General features: G+C 44.6%; 1 protein-coding gene across 10 annotated transcripts in view; it reads right to left on the bottom strand.

The window, feature by feature from the left end:
• Positions 1–16,644, bottom strand: part of Abcc8 (ATP binding cassette subfamily C member 8) — a 74,397-nt gene that overhangs the window by 41,765 nt on the left and 15,988 nt on the right. For all 10 annotated transcript variants that reach the window (XM_026398968.1, XM_026398969.1, XM_026398970.1 and 7 more), the window contains exons 7-10: positions 10,870–11,034; positions 7,980–8,135; positions 3,527–3,661; positions 3,075–3,237 (exon numbers count right to left, since the gene is read on the bottom strand). In XM_026398968.1, the coding sequence (XP_026254753.1) occupies positions 3,075–3,237; positions 3,527–3,661; positions 7,980–8,135; positions 10,870–11,034 (619 nt within the window). The remainder of the gene's footprint in view (positions 1–3,074; positions 3,238–3,526; positions 3,662–7,979; positions 8,136–10,869; positions 11,035–16,644) is intronic.

Raw genomic sequence — 16,644 nt, 5'->3', positions numbered from 1 at the left:
CATCTTCCTGGTCACAAAGCCATGGCTTGTCTTTTAAGGGTCCCAAAGGGACAAAGAGAACCTATTTTGATGGGCTAGCCAAGAAACGTAGGCATTGTAGGATGTTGTTTACATAGGAAAACATGTCCCATGTTCTAGTTTGGAATCCACAAATACACCTAGGAATATACATCTCCTAGGAGCAGTCAAAGTAGCAGCCACCTACCCCAGGTTGCATTTCCTGAGATTCTCCTACTTTGCTACTCACTGTGCCTAGAATCTTGAGGACCCAATGCCACCATGTTCCTTGCTGTTTCCCTTCCCATTGTCCATGTCAGCAGTCGTGAGCCTGCCCCACCTCATCCTGCCACGTTGTTGCTGGGAGAAGCCCCTTAGCTGCTGGGAGACGCCTATTCCCACCCCAGTAGCTGTTCCCACTCCTGAGAGTGACTGTCAATCAGATATCTCTAACACAGGGGGCTGTATGCAAGGGTGAAGGTGCTGTTAACCCAACCAGCCCAGAGACAAGAAGTTGAACTGACAGAGAGGGAAGACATGGACTTGGGCCTGGGGGCACTGATTTTCCTGGGTTCCCAGATGTTCCATCCAATTTCTCTTGTCTCATGGAGTGAGTGTTCAGCCCCTCTCTGAGCATCACAGGGTCGAGGATGAGGATGAGGAACCTGAACTGTCTTGGTGAGGAATCTAGTAAGCACGGGCTGCCTGCCATGCCCACAGCTTCATTCTGAGAAAATCAGGTCCTAGCAGGACTTTCTGTGTAAATATACTATTATGGTTTAGATATGATATGACCCCTGCCAAAAGCTCATGTGAGATAATACCAAAACATTCATAGAAGAAATTATTGGGTTATGAGAGCCTTAACCTAACCAATGTATTAATTCATTGATTGGGAATAACTGGGAATTGGGAATAACTATACACAGGTAGGGTGTGGCTAGAGGAGGTAGGTCACCAGGGACATGTCTTTGGGATACATATTTTGTCCCTGGTGAGGAACAGTCTTTCTCTGCTACCTTGTTGCCATGTCCTGAGCTGCCTTCCTCTACCACACTCTTCTGCTGTGATGCTCTGCCTCACCTCAGGCCCAGAGCAATAGCATCAGCCATGGACTGAGACCTCTGAAACCATGCGCCCCAAATAAACTCTTCCTCCTCTGCTGTTTTTGTTGGGTCTTTTGGTCACAGCAATGAAATAGCTGACTAAAACATGGCTTGTACCATGCATAGTGGATGACCTCGCCACTGCTGACTGGAGTGAGAGCCCTGCCCAAGGCATAGGACATCCTGGTCTGGCTGGACCATGGGGTGCTCAGTCCCAGTTGTGCCCTGCAGTAACCCTTGTGTTGAGGGTGGTCACCTGACAGCATGAACACCAGGAGCACACAGATGACCTGAGCACCATCTCATTCTCCAAGAGGCTTGCTGTATGAGTTTATCTGGAAGATATTCCCAGCATATCCTCCATTAGTGCCTGCTCTGCCATCCCCACAGGTGTGTCTCTTCCCATTGTACCAAAAAGAAACAATTTTAGCTGGGGGAGGTGGTCAGCATGGACTAGCTCTCCTCATTTCCTCTTCTATGCCCACTCCTGTTATAGCCTATTCTAGATTGTCTCTCTTCACCTAAGAGTCACCTTGCAATACCCTCCCTTTCGTGCCCTTACCCATGGAGGTCCCTAGCACTCTGGAAAATAGCAAGAGAAGACTTCATAGGGTCTAGTCTGACTCATGCTGCTAACCTAAGGAGTAACTTCAGGAACACAGTCCTCTCTGGGCCTCAGTTTCATCTGTAAAATGATTGCCCAATGTGCAGAAAGCATTTTCCATTTACTCTTCTTGCACATTCTATGCAGGATTCCCACAGATCTGTCTTCTCACAAATCCTCTCTTCGGGTTTGTTAATTCATTCAGCCTGTCTATTAAATTAGTTTTTTCTTTTCTGTTTCTTTTTTTCCTCTCCAGGTTATTTTACTGGGCCCTTCTTATACATAATGGCTTTTAAACTGGATCAGTCAGGGAACCCAAGTGAGGTCTGCCAGTTGCTAAATATCCACACTCCACTTATGCAATTGGGGGGTAACTACTGTGGGGTGAGTCCTTGGAGCCATGAGACCAACTGTGAGACAATCACCTGACCTCCACGTGCCCTCATTCTGTCCAGGGGATCATTGTTCACTGAATTCATCTCAATAATGAGAAGTTTAAATTCTAGAAGTTCTTTCTATTCTTTTCCCCTGATACTTTCCCCCTGTGTTGCCTTGTTGGTTTTATACCTTCTTTTAGCTCTTTGGTTATATTAAATACATTTATTTTATTGTCTTGTAGACTATTTTATCATCTATAAATATTGAGAGACTAACTCTTCTATTTTTTGAACCTGCTGATTCTCATCTTAGTGCTACATTTTCTCTCTTGTGACTTTTTTTTCTCTTGTGACTTTTTATTTCCTTATTATTAGTTCATCATTCAACAGGAGTGATTACCATAGCAGTTCTATAGTTTCTGTAAAGTGGCTTTTATATACAAATTTATCAGTTTTGATTTTTTTCTTGGATTAGGGTTCAAATCACTTGATTAGTATAGCTTTAGTCCCTATACCTGTGAATCCCTCAAACTTGGACATCCGAACTCTAAGGATAACTCACCTCTTCTTTTTCATGGCCCCAGATGAATGGAACCTTCCTCTTAGCTTCCCCGGGGCAGTGGCAGCTCAGTCTGACTTGCTAAAAAGTCCTCACATTTAGAAGAATCAGAAACTGTTGTTATTTATTTGTTTACTGCTCCCTGTCAATAACATATCAGGTCTAGGAAGAATGAGGCCTCATCTGTCTTTCTCACTAGTATATTCTGAAGGTCAACATGGTGACTGCTCAGCCGGCTCTTGGTACATGTCTGTGGGATAAATGAATGAGAGCTGTGTGATTTCTGGCGGCTCAGCTACCACAGTCTGTTGGAGATCCCCCTGGGCTGGATGACCCCAAACCCTCCCACTTCTGTCACCATCACACCTCACCCAAGCCTATCCTTGCATGTAGGCAGCAGCACCCAGGGTTGGCCTGTTGGGTGGACTCACTGGAGATGGAGGTGTAGACAGCAAAGGCCCGGAGGCTGGTCATCTCCTTCCTGCGGGTCATCTCCACTCGTGTGCAGAAGATGTTCTCCCAGGCATACAGCTTGAGCAGCTTGATGCCACGAAGCATCTCGTTGGTCTGCTTCAGTCTCTCGTTGGAATATTCCTGAGGAAGTCAGTGAGTCAGAGGGGAGAAGCCTTTATGCCCACCTCACCCAAGAGAGAGGTACTGAGTCAATGTCCTCATCCTTCACCCAGCTCCTGTTCCTACAGGGATGCTCTCTGCCCTTTCCTTTAATCCCATTTTACAGATACAGAAGCTCAGGCCTACAAGTGAAGTGTCCTACCCAAGGTCAATGACAATGTGGGTGTGGAAGAGGGGACCCGCTGATGTGAGGGTAGGGGAGGAAACAGACATTGAGGAAGGGTGGGGAAGAGGACCTTTGGACACTCACCAGTGTGCTCCGCTGGGCTTGGGAGAGTTTGGTGGCCACAAAGTACTGGACAGGGGCCAGTAGAATGATGACAGCTGCTCCAATTAAGGCACTGACCCCAAGGATGTAGTAAAGGAGAATCACACCCACGATGATCTGGGGGAGGGTGGGCAGGATGAGTTCTCTGACCTGGAGGCTGCCCTGCCAGGGGACAAAATTCCCCTCCCCAGTGGGACAGGCCTTGGTGCCCAAGTTTCCAAAAGGTCTTGGGAAGAGAGTGGGGCATGGGAGGATGTGTGACAAAGCACTCTCAGAAGGAAGGATGGGCTCTCACATGAGCCATTTCTGGGCTGGTAACTAACTGCATTACCTGCAAGGCTGCCTCACTCTCAAGCCTATTTTCCTGATGGAAGGGTCAGAGCTGACACTGCCCCAGGAGCATGACAGCATGTTTTGTTCTGTGTGCTGGATACTGAGGCTGACATTTTACTCTCATTGGAAAAAGGTGATCCCTGAACAAAGGTTCAAAATTGCAGCATCCATGATGCAGACAAAACCAGCCCTTGGTGCAAGGGACTGTTTTTCACTCTCATGCTTTTGGTCTCTTTAAATTTTTAGTGAAGCTGGCAGATATTCTTTGATAAGAGAATTCATTGTTTCTAGATTTATGTAAATGACTGCCTGCTTGTGAATATTTATGAGAAGGGTAAATCATTCTCACCAGTCCCCAAAGCACCAAGATGACAGTTTCCCAGGTCGCCATTAAAGGCAGGCACTTCGTTTATAGATACAGGGCATACTTTAGAACAGATGTAGCTTCCTTAGTTGGAAAGAAAGAAGAAGGATAAAAAGTCACCTGGGTTGGCCCTGCAGTCCCTGAGCCCTGCACAAGACTAGCATTGAGCTCCCTGCACCACCCTAAGGTTGGAGTAGGTGGCAGTTCTGCAATTTCCATTAATCACAGAAAGCCTCCTGCATTAGCAGGTGTCTGAGAGGTTCTGAATTGACCCATCATCACCTGCCTCCCAGGGATTAACTAATGTTATATGCTGGCACAGGTGGGCAGAGGGCCTCATTAGGAGAGGAACCTCCTACCCTGGCCAGGCCCACCCTGTCATCCACCTGGAAAGTTCTCCCGCATCCAGTCCTTTTCCACATGAGCTGTTTTCATAAGTAGGCAGTTCGGCTGTTCTTTGACCACTGGGTTTATGCCAGACACAGAGAAACCTCTCAGGGCACCCTGAGCCACTAATAAGGTACCTGTTGGGGGCCAGTGCCTGTACCCACACCACCTCCAAGGGACTGGAAGTGACTGGGGCAGGAGCTAGGGCTACACCTATTGCTCCTAGGCTCCTTCTGATGCTTCTATGCCCCTCCTCCCCTGTGCTTCCTAGACTCCTTGGTCCATTCTGTTCTTCTACAGTGGTTGGAATGGCCCTCTTGGGAGATAATAAAAGAAATCACTAATTCTAGGTGTGCAAAGCAAGTATTAGGAATTAAAGGGCTATTTTGTCTCCTATTCACAGGTTATAAAGTATCTACTGTCGTGGGGAGATCACAGTCCCTGGGGTTTTTGGCCCTGAGTTATAGTGCAACCCCACCACTTATCAGTTGTGCAATCTTGGGCAAATTACCTAACCTCTCTGAGTCTCAGAAAGTCTTCATCTTTAAAATGGTGATTATAATGCCTACTTCACTGGACTGTCATGAAGATTAAATGAACCTCTACAATAGGCACCTAAAATAGTACCTTGCATGAAGTGGGAGATCGATACAAGGTGGATAACCTTTCTTTAAAATATAAAAGTCTCATGGGAGCCCTGTCACAAGGGAACCATAGAAAGGAGATATGTTGGTAATGTGCTGTTATTAATTCCCTATGTGGCCTTGGACCCTTGCCCTCTCTGGGCTTCAGATACATATGGAATGAGGAAACAGGTTTCTACCATGGCTGAGTTCCTTAACCTTGATGCATGTCAGGGTTGCATGCACATGTGTGAATAAAATTTTTTTCTTTCCGAGAAATAGAATTTGAAAAGTATATGTAGAAGAGTGGTTGCCTAGAACTGGGGGCTGGGATGAGTAGACTGCCAATGGGGACAGGTTTCTTTTTGGGGTATGAAAATGTTCTAAATTTGTGATGGTTGCACAACTCAGTGATTATACAAAAATCCACTGAATTGTATCATTTTAAGTAGGTGAATTATATCTCAACAAAGCTGTTAATTTTTTAAAAAGTGTGTTACCAAAAAAAAAGATAGATTATGCACTAGGAGAGCCCTTGGGACTCTCACAGGGAAGGGGAAAAGGAGCTAACTGCAATATTATAAAAAGCCTCTTGTGCTCTGTGGCAACCAGGTTGCCCAGAGAATCCTGGCCAGGCTGTTTCCTTGCCTTGGGGCTGAGATGATATCAACTCTTTTTTGAAGGGTGGTGCTGGGGATCGAATCCAGGGCCCTGCACACGCTAGGCAGGCACTCTACCACTGAGCTACCTCTCCAGCTCTCAACATTCAACAGTAACTCCTGTGTGCTGGCCAAATCTTTAAGTGGCAAAAGTTATAGTGTTGATTAATTAAAAATGAAAAATCAACCAAGTGTAGTGGTATATGCCTATACTTGGGAGGCTGAGGAAGTTTAGGAGCTTGGGGCCAGCCTGGGCAACAGAGCAAAAGCCACCTCAAACAACAACAAATCAGAAATCACATGCTACTTCATGATAAATATGCAAAGTAATTAAGTAGTGCAGATAAAAGTCTCTGCCCCCTCTCTTGTGTGTAAGGTTTCAATTACACAAACGAGAGGGCCTGGGACAGGGCCAGCACAGTCACCAGCTAGTACTCTGAGCAATGATGTACATGCAATAAACACCATGCATACTAGTAACAGCAACATAACAGGTTCAGTGGATGAAATTTTATAAAACAGGTTGTTCAAGGGGACACAACAGAAAGAACTTGTGGGTAAAAAGCTGGTGACTGCATTAGACGAGCTCTCCAGGCCCTTTCGTGCTTTTGCAGTCATTGCTCCTTCTTGGCAGAGGGCAATCTGGGCATGCATATGTAGTAATGGTGACTGCATAGACAGCTGTTCCTCCTGCCCTACGTTGTGTCTTCTCTAGCTGTCTCCCTGTGTGAGTTGCTGCTTCTATTTTCCTTTAATATATTTTAATTCTATGTTTTACAGGCAAGGAGGACCAATACACCCCACTTAAGATTAAGGTTTATACAATCTGTATTCCAAGAACCAATGGATTCTGATAAAGCTTCACTCTCAGAAAATACTTAAATGTCAAGGGATCTGGTGTTTCAAGTGACCACTGCTGGGTACTCTGCTTGGTGTTTACCTACATTATCTAACTGAATCATCATTGCAACTACAGAGAGTAGGAATTGTTCCCCTTTCACACATGGGAAAACCAAGGCTCAGAGAGGCTAAGTATTTTCAGAGCCTGTCTCATCCAAGTCCACACACCTTCTACACTAGGCCAATCCTGTGGACCCTGAATCCTCTCTGGAAATGGGTCTGAGATTTAAGTTTCTGGTGTGAGCAGCAAAGTGAAAATTCATTCCCACGACAGATATCAGATTCCATGGAGGAATCCAGAGATAAGAGTGTGTAAGAGGCCAGGATCAAGTAAGGAGGATTCTCCTACTAACATCCAGGAAGGATGTGTCTGCTCCTGGGCCAGTGCTGGAAATTGTCCAGTTTCAAAACATATCACATTTTTAATTTCAAAAAAAATATGCACTTATTGAAGAGCTTAGAAAAAAACAAAGAAAACAAAAATTACTTGCAATCCTATCTTGGGGACTTCCACTTCCTTCTTCTGATTGACTTTGTGCAATGTATATATATTGACTTTGTGCAGTATATATATTGTATATATATGCATATTCAGTTTAGTAGGAAGCCTACTGCACATACTATTTTGTAACTTCTTTTTTCTTTTTTTGTTTAAATACATCATAATCCTAGTGACTTGGGAGGTTGAGGCAGGAGGATTGCAAATTTGAGCCTCAGAAATTTAGCAAGACCCTGTCCTAAAATAGAAAGTAAAAAGTGCTGGAAATGTAGCTCAGTGGTAAAGCACCTTTGAGTTCAATCTCCAGTACCTAAATAAATAAAGATACATCAGGATAATTTTGTAGTGTAATTAAGCACTTTGTTATAACATAACTTTTAGTGTCTGTAGAAATGTTCCACATGTGATTATTATACAGTTTATTTAAAGTTGGCTGTAGTTTCAAAGTCTTAATGACCCAGCCATCTCTGATTATTAAGAGATGGTTAGACACTTGCAATGTTTGAGATACTAAAGGGACCCAGGGGTACACCTCATGGGGACCCTAAGGGGTAATAGATACAGGTAAACAGAATGGAAAATGGTGAGTGCCTAGAAACTGGACACATGCCAGCAGATCGTGGTTTTATGTTCTGCTGCCACCCCCATCCCCCAAGCACACATTCAGTACCTGTACTGGCATAGCCCAGAGGTTTGGGCACAAGAAGAAAAACCACATGAGTTGGTTGGTGTCGATGGCCACCAGGTTGCAGATCTGCCCAGCAGTCATTTCCCCCATGGACAGGTTGGAGGTGGACAGGTGCATAATTTTATTATAAATCTTGGTCTAGAAGCAAGAGCAGAGTATTTCACATTCATCATCATCACCATTCTGTTCACCAGCCCAAATGCCACGGTTCTGGAATGTGCCAGGGTTGCCCATGCAGCCTTAGAGCAGTTCTGTAAGGGGCCCGTGTTCCCATTCTAGTTTTACAAACAAGGCAACTAAAGGCTCAGAGAGGGAAAGGGCTTAGTTACAGATCAAGTCACTCAGGGAAGGAGCAATGAAATGAGGATGCCGGGAGCTCCTTTCCAGCAAGCAAGGTCTCTCCCTTGAGCTACAGGACTTAATTGGCTCTTAAATCTTAAAAGCAGATCTTTGTGTCCAGCTGTACTCTTGATTTACCAGGGGCCGGTGGAGAACACATTTCAAAGCCATAAAAATGATGAAGTGGGGAGCTGCCTGCTACAATGTGGCCTTGTCCACCCTGGGGCAGCAACACACTCTGGGATCAAGTCAGTCATCGGTTGAGTCTTGAAACAAACCAGGATTCAGTCTTGGAAGAGCGGATGTGAGACATGACCACGAATGCTAGCTAGTCACTCCCAGTACCATCCTGCACTCCAGCCACTCCAGGACCTGCATGGGGCTGTCAGGGAAGAGCCGTGGTAAAGGTTTCCCATGAGCTCTGCGTCTAACAGCTTTATGTGCTGAGTGAGTGTGCCTCCCAGAAAGATTGCAATTTTCAGGCTATGTGCTCTTGAACAAGGAAAAAGTCATTTCCGCCTTAAGTGTCCTAGGGATGTCTCCTCTCTAATGCAATTCTATTGTGCATCCTGCTGTAAAGTGGACTCCTAGTCTTTAATTTATCTTTTTATGAACTCAGGATTTTGGGGGGTGGAGGGTCATGTTTTCTTAAAGGAGAGAGCTACTCTATGTGGTCTGGGAATTGATAGGCTTCATGGGTAAGGTTTAAAATAAGGACAATGATATTTTTGGACAAATCTATGTACTTCCTAGGTTATGTGAGATAGGGTCTTAAAGGACAATCAACCACTTTCAATGAAGTGGGCACACAGAGTCAACTGTCAAGTAAAGCACTATTAAGTAAAGGCTGGGACACATAAAATTGCACACCAACTGAGAGCCAGTATATATTTTTAAAAATTATATATAATTCAGGAATTTCACATAATAACTTTTCATGCAAAAAAAAAAAACATGGTTATCCTCAAACTCATGAAGAAACAGACTCTCATCTATGAGTGTAAATTCTCTGTGAATAATTTTCTGGAAATCTCTGAGGGGAAGAAGGTTTTCTATTTTCTAATTAGTTTCCATGATAAATGCCAGTATTTTCTTTTTTGCGGCATACGGATCAGTCTCTCTTATTAATGCAAAAGATTCGGTTTGATAAAAACAATTACATGCTAATACATTAAGAAGCCACTTTTGGCTCTTTTAGTGTAATTGGAAAATTCTGGGCTGGTGTGATTTATGACATACAAACAGAAAATAGATTTAATCACAAAACTATCCAACCACAAAATTGGTTGCAGTTGTACAAGTCTGTCTGTCACTGGAGGGGTCTGAGCAGAGGCTGGGATTTTTGGAGAGATTTTCTAAACTGAGCAACAGTTTGATTATTCTTAGCTTTGAAGTCCCCAGATCTCAGAAGGTTTTAGATTTTCCTGGGCACTTTCCACCATTCTTATATGGTGATGTCCTAAGGAAATACTCTGTTTTCTCCATGAAAATCCAGTGGAGGTGGGCAGTGCTTCCTGTATAGCTGTTCAGGTTTTGTACTATACAACGACACCAAGATAGCCAGGGTTCAGTCCCTGATACTCTCTCCAGCCCAGAATGTACCTTTCTCTCAGTCCCTTTTCAACAGAGCCTCTGATCCTAGCTCTCACAGGACCAGTCAATGTTACTGATTCTGAAGGACATTTTGGAAGGATTAGGTGGCTTTGGGATTTTACTACAACTTCATGGAATCACTGTGTATGGAGAATCATTTGGCTGTCCACTCTCCCCATTGCACAAAGGGAGCAAGCAGCACACATGGTCTCAGATGATTGTGTAGCTGCTGTATCCGTTCTGACTAAATGTGAAAAATTAACAAACTCCTGTCCTCTTTAAACTACTCTCTTAGAGGGTTCTCTTTCCAATCACTGAATCAGAATTCTAATGGAAACACTGTGGCCTGAAGCACCCTTATCACCACCATCTTCAAAGGGGCCTTGAATCCTCCCTGGCTTTGATGATCCTTCCCAGCTACTCTGAGAAGGAATCCACAGAAGGCAGGACCAAGAGTTTACACCTAAGTGACACATCAGACCGACAAGTCTCTCTCATTAGTGACCCCAGATTTAAGAGCTCAAATAGATCTTAGTGGAGGCTAGGTAGATCTTCCATGTCTAACCCATATCTGTTTTTGCACCCAAAGAAGATTATTTGGTAGCAGAACTCTGGAACAGCACCCAGAGAATGATTCTGAGGTTGCGTCTGCACTCAGCAAGAATGCCATGATTGACTGTTGGGTGATGTCTGCCACATTCAAGGGTACAGAGGCCCAAGGGCTGAACAGTGGACATCCCAGGTCTAGTCCAAGGTAGAACCAGAGCCAGAAGTACTTACTACATGGCCCAGGTCCCACTTTTCATTATCCCACACTGCTTTCCTAATCATTTCCAAACACTAATGAAAGGCAACAGATATAAATTCACAGCAGAGTTTTTCTTGAGCAAACAATGTAGTTCTTATTGTGAAGTGAAAAAAAAAATCATCATCCAAGTACCTGTATTGCTCCCCTCAAGTTAATTCCAGTTTCAATGGCCACATAGTAGGATGCTTGTAGAAACGTCCTTTGCAGTAGGAGGGCAAGGAACAGAAGCACGGCTAAGACGTAGGCATTAGCAAGGAACTCTTGGGATGAGACAAAATAAACTCCAAGGAATTGTGTCTGTTGGAAAAGAATGTTCAGAGGTAGTGCCATTGCCAGCAAAATGACAACATCAGTATGTATCCCTGCGCCATCATGGCCGTGATTAGTAAAAGACCCCTTGCTTACAAAGCCTTGTGCAATTGTTTATGAGCGAAAAATCCGACTGGTAAGTCCAACTATACGTTCTTCTAACTACAGGGAGGGCAGCTTGTATCCTCCTCATCTTCCACTTGGGGGAAGGGAATGAGGCCTACTTCTAATCTCAGACCCATAAATATGACTCTCAATGGAACAAGAATAAATAGAGCAAATCACAGAGAAGCCAAATCCAGAACTGTTAGAGCAAATCCCATGATGTGTTCTCTGCTGCAGAAATGCAATCAACATCTGCCTTGTCCCCTACTTACCAACAGCCTGTTGTGCTGTAACTTCTGGGCAGAAAAGACCAGTGGGAAACCTGGCACTGTGATGCTCCCGGGGGAAAGATGGGAACTCAGCGCTTACAATAGACTAAAAAGATTTCAGATCTAAGCCTCCTCGGGCCCAGCTGTGGGTTCCCAGGACCCCTCCTTTCAAATGGAGGTTCTTTCTCTGCACTTCTAGCAAGATTTCAGATAATACCCAGTGAAGGAAAACATTTTGCCTTTGTTGCTAAAGATACCACAGAACAACAGTGTGTCTGTTTCCAAATTCAGCATCACTAGCTCCCAGGAAAACTTTGATCTTGATAAGTTCATCCCTCTCCAGCAGATGCACATCAATATTTCCACGAAGACAGAACTGTCCCCTTCCTGAGACTCTGCCCTGAACTTTGCATGCTATTTGGAAGGGTGTGGGAGCTGCTGCAGGGTAAAAAAGAAAAGAATAAAGTGGTGAGAAGGAGCACAAGGGCATGTCCCCAGCCAGGATCAAGCTGAGTGGGGCAGGGCTCTCAGTGGAGAAATTCCTGGATCCAGAAATTCCTGGATCTTGGCTATAGAGCTTCCTGATGGCAGAAAGACCCCACTCTTGGTTTAAGAGGGGCACTCCAAACCAGCTCTCATTGCTCCCTGAAACTGTCTGGTCTTGCTTATAGATGTACCTCTTAGCTTGGAGGGATGGGGTCTCTCTCTCTGTTGAGGGAACAGGAAAAAGACACAGGGAGACCACTGAGGGATATGTGCAAGACTCCAGACAAAGGCCCTACCATGGATGGACCCCTGGGATCTCTGTCCTATTTACTTATGAACCAGAGGAAAAGACAGAGGCAGGAGGTAGAAGATAGAATGGCAAAGATGGGTTGGTGGCAGCAAGAGGGACCTTAAAATTAGACCACAGGGGAGAGACTGGATTTTACAAAGGAAGAAGGGGCAGGCGACAGAGTCAGGTATAGAACTTCATTCTCACAATGCTTCATGAGAAAGGTACCATCACTACCATCACTGGCCCCATTTTGCGCATGAGGAAATGGAGTCCCTCAGCGTGGTTAAATGTCTGTGCCCAGGCCACATGCGGGTCAGGAGACAACATATGGATATGAATCGGTGTGATCTCTAGACATTAGCAGAGACCCACCACCTAAGCTTCATCCAGCCCATTTGCCCTGAGTCAATCCCTGACAGGTGCCTGGCTCAGGACACCCAGGCCTATTTAACATGCCCTGGGAATTTTCTGTTCCACCAAGCCTTTCCAGAGACCCAGCTGTAGACAGTAGAGTCCATTATTTTAAAACAACAAAACACTTTGTGGGCATCATCCCAAGGGAAATAATTTAACATAAGGAAATAGTTGTTTGTCTCTAAATTAGGGTAAGAGGAGATGCAAACCCCACACAAATGTCTAGCCTTTGGAAATGGTTGGGGACATTATGATACTCATGGGAACACAGTGCACCCAAGACTACCCATCAGCAGGAGAGCTCTTGAACAGCATGGAACACCATATGTGCTGTGTCACAGCAACGAAGAGACTCACAGGCTGAAGAGTGAGGGCAGGAGAGGTCAGCTGAGCACACGTGATGGCTAGATTGAGAGTGGTCCTCAATATTTGTACACTTTTAAAAAGCAACAAATTCTCTATGGCGGCTCTAAAGGCAAAATCTTGATTCTTCTCTCCCCTAAAACACACCTTAGGCCTCTCCCACAAAAAACAACAACAGCAACAAATTTCTGTGGGTCAAGAATTTTGTGACCCATTTAGAAGGAAAAAAAAATGAAAATCTTGCTGCAGGTGTAAATCATTAGGTCATGATCATACAGAGGTATGACTGGAATTGTCCCCTTCTGTATGCTCTGCAGCTTAAAGATGGTCACTTGGGTTCTTGCTTTCTATTTTTACAGGGGTCAAAAGGTGAGTTTTCCATCTGGGAAGCCCTGGGAAAAACCCTAAAACTATCTTTGATTGCCCACAGAATATCTGACATTGTCGTCATTGTCTCTTTTTTTTTTTAATACTTTTATTTTATTATTATTTTTTTTTTTTTAGAGAGAGAGGGGGACAGAGAGAGAGAGAGAGAGAATTTTAACATTTTATTTTATTTTTTCTTAGTTCTCGGCGGACACAACATCTTTGTTGGTATGTGGTGCTGCTGAGGATCGAACCCGGGCCGCACGCATGCTAGGCGAGCGCGCTACCGCTTGAGCCACATGCCCAGCCCCGTCATTGTCTCTTGAAGGAGACATTTTCAACACTGAGTTCTCACTCGAGCTGGAATGGCAATTATTAAGAACATGAGGAGTAATAACTGCTGGTGAGGATGTGGGGAAGAAGGTCCATGCTTACATTGTCGCTGGGACTGCAGTGTGGAGACTCCTCAAAACACTAGGAATGGAACCACCATATGACCCAGCTATCCCACACCTTGGTTTTATCCTGAAGAATTAAAATCAACATACAATAGTAATTAAGCCACTTCAATGTTTAGAGCAGCTCACTTCACAATAGCCAAACTATGGAGTCAATCTAGATGCCTGTCAGTAGATGAAAGGATCAAGAGAATGTGGTATACATACACAATGGAGTGTTTCTCAGCCATAATAAAAATGAAATAAGAGCATTTGCTGGTAAATGGATGGAAATGGAGAACATCATGCCAAGTGAAATAAGAAAGACTCAGAAAATTAGGGTTGAATGTTTTCTCTCAGATGCGGAAGCCAGAAAAAAATAAGGGAAAGCGGGCAGTAGAGGAAGGGATTGGATACCATAAAGATACAGGGAAGATTAATGGGGTAGAAGGAGAATGAGAGGGAGGGAGGAAGGAAAGGAAAAGGGGAAGAAAATGGAATAAATTTAACAAAATATGTTATATTCATATATAAAAGTACCAAAGGGAATTTCACCGTTATGTATATGTAGAAGAAAGGAAGTTTAGAAGAGAAGGGAAGGGAGAATATGGGGAGGGAGGAGGGGAAGAAAGTGGGGCATGGGGATGAAAATCAAATTCTTTGCACGTGTGATTTTGTCAAAATGATCCCAAATACTACGTATAATTATAATGCTCTAATAAATATTTTTTAATTCAAAAAAGAGACAGTTTCAAAGGGATGGAACCTGGAATAGCTAGGTTTTGGTTAAGTAGGAAACAGGCTGGCCAAGAGGTTGGGGTGCTGCCCAGGGGAAGTCTAGTGGGAAGAGGGCCCTAGGACAATGGGTGTGAGGACACTGGCCAGCACCCTGAAGGTCCCACAGCTGGAGAGAAAAGACCAAGGACCACAGCTTGACATTTGTGGCAGATAAAAGCTCTGGAAGCTCGTATGTCCTAGTTTTGTATTTTCACATGCTCTCAGGGAAGAAGCCATGTTTGTTTCCAGGGTTTTTCCCTGGAAAATAAATACTTTTTAAAATTAACCAACGCTTCTGATCTTTATGCCCCATGGACTTTCTACAGAAGTTGTTGCACACGTCCCCATTTGGCAGTTGAGACCTACAGAATGTAAGTGACTGCTGAAGAGCATAATGAGGATTAGTTGCAGAGGTGGAACCAGAATTCAGGACTCCCGCCTCTATGGTTCTGACCCTGTTGTCCTCTTGGACAGAGGTATGATTGGAATTGTCCCCTTCTGTGTGTTCTGGAGCTTAAAGATGGTCACTCGGGTTCTTGCTTTCTATTTTGGCAGAGGTCAAAAGGTGAGTTTTCATCTAGGATGCCACGGGAAAAAAACCCAAAACTATCTTTGATTGCCCACAGAATATCTGACATTGTCGTCAAGAGCCTGGACCTGGAGGTCATCCATATCTTAGTTTGAATCCCAGCTCATCATACATTAGCCATTGTGTCCTTAGGTAAATTCTTGACCTCTGTGAGTCTGTATCCTCACCTATAAAATAAGCCCATCAAGGGTATACTTCAGGGGCTGGGGTAGTGGCTCAGTGGTAGAGCATTCACCTAGCACATTTGGGGCCCTAGGTTTGATCCTCAGCACCACATAAAACAATAAATAAAATAAACGTAAAAAAGGGTATACTTCAGAGAGTTTACTGCGAGGATTTATTATTCATTGCAGAATTGATTTTCCCAGTGTCTCCTGAAGGTCAAGCAGGAAGCTGGGTGCTAGGCACATAGAGATCATTCGATGCAGTTCCTGTCTGAACTCTTGGGAGATTCAGGGTCAAGCTGGAAAGAGACGAGGGGTGCTTTGATGTGGGAGCACAGGGTATGATAGAAGCACGGAGGGGGAAATTCTAATTCAATCAGAAGGCTTCCTAGAGGAGATGGCATTGAACGGAGTCTTGGTGGCTGAGGAGGAGCCAATGGAGTGAAGGTGGGCACTCCAAACCAGAGCAGCAAAGAGGCCAGTTTACGCAGACACCCCAAAGTCACAGCAACACCAACGCATTTAAGTCCTTTAAGATACCCATAGTGGGGGCTGGAGCGGTGGCTCAGTGGCAGAGCACCTGCCTATCATGTGCGAGGCACTGGGTTCGAATCTCAGCCTCACATATAAATAAATAAAATAAAAGTCCATTGACAACTAAAAATTATTTTTTAAAAAAAGATATCCTTGGGGCTGGGGATGTGGCTCAAGCGGTAGCACTCTCGCCTGGCATGCGTGCGGCCCGGGTTCGATCCTCCAGCACCACATACCAACAAAGATGTTGTGTCCGCCAATAACTAATAAATAAATAAATGTTAAAAAAAAAGACACAGGAGTTTGGACTTGGAAACATTAAAAAAAAAAAAAAGATATCCATAGTGATAGCCCAAAGGATAGCTCCCCAAACAGGGATGAAAACACATGCTACAAACACACACACACACACACACACACACACACACACACAAAAGGGGTGGGGGGGAAAGGTACTCTGAGGGACAAAGGAGAACACACATAAAACTATAAAGAGCTCATTCGGGAACACACTCATACAATTCACAAGTCTACACATTTGCCCAGTGAGGTTTTTAGGCTGTTGAGGTTTGGCCCTTAGGTCAACCCACACTGGTTCTTTCTTTTTCTGGCTCAGCTGACCGCCCCGAGCAGGGCTGGCAGGTTTCAGACACCAGAAATTCTCCGTGAATCCAATTCTCTCACCCTCCAGCCAGATCAGTGGCATCTGCGGCAGGGTGACAGATTGGGAGTGGGGGGTTGGGCAGGAGAGGGGGATGGAGAGAACTAGATCGTGGGCGGAGTCCAGCCTGGATCCCAGCTT

This window comes from Urocitellus parryii, chromosome 4 (genome assembly GCF_045843805.1).
Source record: "Urocitellus parryii isolate mUroPar1 chromosome 4, mUroPar1.hap1, whole genome shotgun sequence".
Taxonomy (NCBI): domain Eukaryota; kingdom Metazoa; phylum Chordata; class Mammalia; order Rodentia; family Sciuridae; genus Urocitellus; species Urocitellus parryii.
The sequence above is the reverse complement of the archived record's forward strand: the minus strand, read 5'-3'. Positions and strand labels throughout refer to the sequence as shown.